Consider the following 6,390-nt stretch of genomic DNA (forward strand, 5'->3'; position numbering starts at 1 on the left):
AGGAGGCTTCTCCTAAAAAAATTGAGTAGCTAAAGCAAATAGGAGTTCAGCTAGTTGGAGCTTAACTACTCGAAAGAGAATCTTTTGGAATCTTTTGAGGAGTTAACCCCTTTTAGGTGTTCGGCTAGAAATATCCTAGGCACCAATTTATGGAGAACCCTAAAAGTGCATTTGTGAGACAACGGTTTAGTATCATTTAATACCTAAAGTTTGTGTTTTCACAAGGTTGTTTCTCTAAAATTTCACGAGAATTCCCACTCTGTAGCACCGATTAAAAATACACCCATAAAGCATTATTGAGATGCCCATACATTCTATAAAAGTACACCTTTTCGGAATGCAACGTTACATTTTTTACACAAATTCGCTAGGTCAATTTTTTTTGCTTATTAACTTTTTAAATAAAATGTAGGTTTTCCAAATGTCATTGAGAAATCGAAGAGTGATTAAATCAAAGCGTTAAAATGTGGAAAACCTAGCCTCTTTTAGATGGATGAACCTTAAACAATAGTGGCTTGATTCAGTTATACCTCCATAAGCACAAACGGATTAAAGAAAATATTTCCCAATACAACAAAGCAAACAAAACAATTAGTTGGTTTAATTAAGTAACAAAGATTTATGTTAGTGGTGAGAGATTCACGTTGCTGAAATGGGAGAGGGAGTCTGTGCAGCAAAAAATGTGAAGACGTAGAGAATCTCAAGAATATGAGAATATATTCTCTCCCTCTTTTTTTTTCTTTTGCGGGGAAGAGTATGAGAATATGGAGGAAAGGTTCAACGTGATGGATAGCGCTATTGTCAGGTGCAACATAAACTATTGTTTTTCTACCGTTGTGCCATAGAATAGCAGTTTTCTAGTTTATGAGGATTCCTTCACTGCAAATTCTAATTTATAAAATCTAGGATTACATTTTATTAAACAACCCTTCAAGAGTATTTTCGTACCTAAGTTAGTATTATGGACATAGCTGTTTTTTCTTCTAAAATTCGACGGAAACTACCACGACTTTAAGACCAATTAAAACATAAAAGCATTAGGAACGACGGTATAGGTCTATTTGGAATGCTAGATCGTATATCTTGCTTCCCCAATCTCTACTACTAAAGGAGGGTTAGTAGGTTCGCCTCACCTCCGCGGGTTTTTTCCTCCCCGCATCCCCCCTCCCCCCTCTTTAGTTTTCTGTTGATTTTTTTGTAAGCTCAACCATTGGCACACAAAATAAAAAGCAACGTAAATACAGTAACATAAGATAATCTAAATCAAATCGGTACTTTTCCAAATCAAATCTTTATCAAAATCTTAACCATATCAAAATTTTACTTGACTTCTCCCACCCATACCTAAATCAAATTAAATCTTTCCAAACCTTAATTAAATCAAAAATTTCCTTGCCTTTCCCTATCTATACTTAAATAAAATTAAATCTTACCAAAATCTAAAATATGGTAGGTGTATATATGTCGGGCAAAGTTGATGTTGAATCACTAGAATATGTATGCCCCTGCTGCAACGCATGACAATTAGCTAGTTCTGTTAAAGTGCTGCGTCTTCCAAGCATTTCTTGCCCTAGCAAGAATTCTATAGAAAATCGCCTTGTTCTAAACATGGATTACTTCCATCGAACAAATAGATTCCCCATGATATATAGCAATGATAGAAAACTGATACGATAAAATGTGCAAAACTCAGCCTTGTTGCCTTAAACAAATAGTGCCTGGTTCAATTGGACCCACTGCTAATCATCACCTCCATCAGCACAAACCATGGATTAATGAACGCCAAACTAAAATAATCCCAATAGAAAAGAACAAACTAAACAATTGGTTGATTTGATTAATTAACTAGTGCAGCAGCAACTAGCTAAAATGCTCCACACACTCTCCCTGATCACCATGCCAGATGCTTGCATGATTGGTTGCCCGAACGGATGGCTCTCGTTGCTTGCTTACTGCGGGCTTGCGGCGGAGTGGCCGGCCTCGTGGCCGTTCGCGCCGGCGCTGTTGCTGCCCCGGCGGTGCTGATCCATCTCGGGAGGCTGCCCTTCCTCCTCCTCCTGCTGCGGCTGCTGCTGGTGCTGGTGCTGCTGCTGCTCGCCGCCGGTGGAGCGGCCGCAGGAGTTGAGGCCCGCCAGCATGCCGAGATTCGTGTCGCCCATCCCGCCGGGGAAGCTGCTTCTTGAAATGAACTGCAGCGGCGCCTGCACCGTGTTCCCGGCGCCGAAGGCCCATGCCGGCTGCATCCAGAAGGCGCCGCCGCCGCCGCCTGCGCCGCTGTTCGGCGCCACGGCCCACATTGCACCCGAAACAGCAGTGGGTGGCGGCGCCGGCCTGGGCTTCTGCGCGGGCTCGCCGCCGCCTTCCGGGTCTTGATGGCGTCCGGTGTCCTTGAACAGGTCGTCCGCCTCCCTATACCGCTTCCTCATGAACTCCCCGGCGCCAGGATCTTGCGGTGCCTCCGGGTGCTGGTGGTGGTGCTGCTGCTGCGGCGGCGGGGGGAGCAGCTGGTGCTGATGGTGGCCATGGAACCCGAGCATGGCAGCCACGTCGTGCTGCGGCTGGTGCTGGAGGTGGTGCTGGAAGGGCGCGGCACGGGAGGAGGCGCCGGGGCGGAGGGAGGCGGCGAGGGTGGAGAAGTTGGCGGGGACGGTGCCGGTGCCGGTGGCGGCGACGATAGCGGGCTCGGCCTGCTGCAGAAGCCACTCGACGGTCTCGCCGTCGGTCTTGTGGCCGAGCTCCCGCGTGAGCTGGAACACCCGCGCCGCGCACAGCGCCGGCATCCGTATCCTCCGCCCGCGCCCATCCACCTTGGTGTGCCGGTCCTTGGTCGGCCGCTTCGCCACCTTCTTCTCTGACGGCGGCTCGGCCACCGTTATCGACTGGCTGTGGTTGGCCGTCTGCGCTCCCGCCGGGGTAGCCGCGGGCACCATCGCAAGCGAGCCCATGAACGGCGGCGGCGGCGTGGCGCCTGTAGCCGCCGCGGCAGCGTAGTAGAAGGGGTGGTGGTGCGCGGCGGCCGACGCGTGGTGGGGGTGGTCCGACGTGCTGCGGCTGCTGTTGGTGCTGGTGCTGGTGCTGCTGGACGGCGCCGCCCCCTGCTGGTCCATGAGAAGGGAAGACAGCTAGGCACAGTCACATGCGTCGGACGGCGGCGCCTGTTGGCCGGAGCCGAGGAGGAGAGCGACGCACGTGCGCGCGGCGGTGGGGTGGGGTGTGGGAGGAGGTGTGGGGCTGGGATAGCGGCGGGAGGAGAGAGAGGTCAGACTCAGAGGTGGAAGAGAGGGAGAGGTGTGGGGTTGGTAGGTTTGGATTTTGAGTATGACCATCCTAAACCCCAGAAAACCACCATTGTTGGGACCTACTCCTCCGTAGCCTACCTAGCTTTCCTCTCTTATATAACCATAACCAACCATGGTTTGCGTTGGGTAGGGCAAGTTTGCACCGCGTGGTGTGTATCAGCTAGCTACTGGGTGAGGGTCATGACCTGGCCAATCAATTGGCCAGCTAATTGGGGTTAAACATTGCCAAATTTGGATTTGTGGTAATCATGAGGTTGGGATTCGTGAATCCAATTAAGATTTTGAAATGGAAATACAGCTGTTTGTTAGCATGTACTATTTATTTTAGGATCTTAATGACGTGTGAACGCCAGATTTCTAGGGCCCCCCAGCGAATTTCCTCGGAGCCATCGAATCATGATACGAACGCATGACAATTTCTCTCCATGGCGTGGTAGTTTGTCTGCCATTTTTTTTGCACAAGATGGCAAATTTCACTTCGGAGCATTGCAAATCCATTACAAACAACATGTCAATTTTATATTTTTCGCATGGCAACTTAGACATTCGCTGAAAAACCCTTACCTGAGACGTAGACCATCAATTTCCCTTATTTTATTATGACACGTACCATGTTGTTCATCCTATTATTGTTTATAGGGGCAATGTTTAAACCTTATAATCTACTTGTATCACCATGTGTTACCCCTTTTCTCAATTTCTTAGAGAACGTCAAATGTTTAGTGTTATCGAACTAATCGTTGATTGGATGGCCGGTGGTGGTTGCAATCACATCCCTTCATGGATCAAACGCACATGACATTCGGAGAAGTTGTTACCATTCCTATAGAATTTTATTGCAAGTACGTCCTACAACCTTGCTTGAAACACCAATTAATACGGACATATATATCTACCATCACTATTGCAGAAAAGATCATCATATATTGTTGTGTGTTATTGTATATAGACGGTTTGTTGAATGTGTGACTTATTATTTATATAACATGTACGAAGTAATCACATATGTTTTCGTGTTAACTTTTGTGTAATACGCACTCCCTCAATTCCATAATTCTTGTCGTGGTTTTAGTTTAATTTTGAACTAAAGCCACTACAAAAATTATGCGATTGAGAGAGTAGCACTTATAATATCATCACCTCGTCCCATACTTATGAAATCTACGGATTTTTTTCTTAACTGTATGAAATCTTCGGTTAGTTAACGATGCATGATGTGCTCGAGTTGCTCACTTACTGGATTCTCCTTTGCGGTTCAGTTTTTCAGTTTTTGTACGGAGTGAGCTGTGGTCTGTGAGCGTGGAGTCGAGTATAGCAGCTTGAGCCAGGCCGCTCGTGGGACCTTGGAATGATGAACCCAAAGAGCGGAGAAAGCTAGACAGAGTGGAATCCTTTTTCTTTGCGCCTGGACACAAAGTTGACAAATAGTAGAAGCCCCCCTACTATGTACCCAGCTCCTCGCGACCCACCTCTTGTAATAATATATGAAGCGCATATAACCGTGTGCATCACAATGATACAGAGATCGAGTATATTCCTGTTTCAAAATAGAAAAAAAACAAAAATATGAAGCACCTAGCTAGCATGATAACTATGGCGCATGCCGTTCTTCATAATCTATGAGGTTGGACAAATTTGTACAAATCTGGTCATCCGTTTCATCACCCGCTCATATTTCAGAAAAATCTCATATTTTTGTTCTCATATTTCAGTTTGTCCAATCCATTGCACTCTTTATGTTAAATCAAATGCCATACCCGCAGAAAATAAAAGAATCAATAATGCTAGACACTTTTTCTCAAAGAAAAACATTGATAGCAAAAACATACACATATAACATTAAATATTAGTACATTAAAGTAGTTTAGAAATAAAACGTGTAAGATTACATTTAGAGAACTGATAAAAGAGAGCATGGAGAAGGTATTATATTACTTGTTTAGACACTCTTTTTCGTGTGTTATTTGGTACGTGGTCTTCAATATCTAGCAGCGGTAAAGTCAACCAATTTTAAAAACTCTTCTCGCCATTGTTGATGATATGTATGAGACTTAAGGTAAGACATAAAGTAAAAGAAAATAGTGGTGAGGGCCAACAAGAAATTGAGTGCACTCCGATATGCGCTGATTTTGTAGAATCACAAGCTAGACACTATGTGGTAAGTTTTTGTCTCTCTCTGCTGCCTATTTCACTTACAAGTAGGTGGTACTGTTTCTTTTACTATAATGTTAGAAATCTGACGTCGGGTTTTTAACCATGGCAAATCGAATGTTTTATGGCTAATTTACTTGTTGTGAGGATGGCCTGGCAAGGATTTGTCATGCTTGCTAAAGTAAATTGCCATCAAGGGTTTGTCACGCTTGCTAAAGAAAATTGTCATCCTCGCATCAACTAAATTTGCCGTAAAAAATTCGATTTTCCATGGTTAAAAATCCAAAGTCAGATTTGTAGCAAAATCCTTCTTTTAACAATGGCTACTTCCTATTTCTCTACCTATGTGGCATCAATTTTTTGCTATGTACTAGCATTAATGTGTCGTTATACTACAAAAGACTCTACATGACACATGTTTTTCTAGGGCTCATTGGATGTACGAATTTTGTAGGATTCAAATCCTTAGGTATTTTTTGGGTGCAAAGACCCTTCTATTATAGGATTGGAGTACCTTTTTCCATGGAACTCATTCATATGCTTTGCACTCCATATCAATCCTGGTGTGAGTTGAAACCACGTTTTGTTTTCCATTTGAGAACTGAGAATGCACTTACATTCTATCTCTCTTTACTTTCTATCATCAATAGTCTAATATTCATGCATTTATTCCCCGTACACCATCATCCAAAGACATCTTACAATTTTTTGTGTGTTTTAAAATCTTCTAGGACTTCTTTGGCTCGCACAATTTTTAAAATTTGGGAATAGAAAAACATAGGGCGCGGCCGAGATGTCATGCCATGTAATCTTACATGAACTGCAAACGCATGAATCTGTAATATAAGTTGTTTGGCTTAACCATTGAAAAAACGCAGGGACTTGCGCAAATGATTAGATGCATGTCATAACTTTGTTAGAACAAAGGAAAGTTTCTACG

At 44.2% G+C, this 6,390-nt stretch overlaps 1 protein-coding gene across 1 annotated transcript; it reads right to left on the reverse strand.

The window, feature by feature from the left end:
- Positions 1-1,622: 1,622 nt before the first annotated feature.
- LOC123096251 (transcription factor PCF3-like) lies at positions 1,623-3,375 on the reverse strand. Its single transcript, XM_044517933.1, has one exon. It carries the CDS (start codon positions 3,105-3,107, stop codon positions 1,950-1,952), a length of 1,158 nt encoding a protein of 385 aa, XP_044373868.1. The 5' UTR covers positions 3,108-3,375; the 3' UTR covers positions 1,623-1,949.
- Between the last annotated feature and the right edge of the window lie 3,015 nt (positions 3,376-6,390).

Source organism: Triticum aestivum, chromosome 4D (genome assembly GCF_018294505.1).
Source record: "Triticum aestivum cultivar Chinese Spring chromosome 4D, IWGSC CS RefSeq v2.1, whole genome shotgun sequence".
NCBI classification, from domain to species: domain Eukaryota; kingdom Viridiplantae; phylum Streptophyta; class Magnoliopsida; order Poales; family Poaceae; genus Triticum; species Triticum aestivum.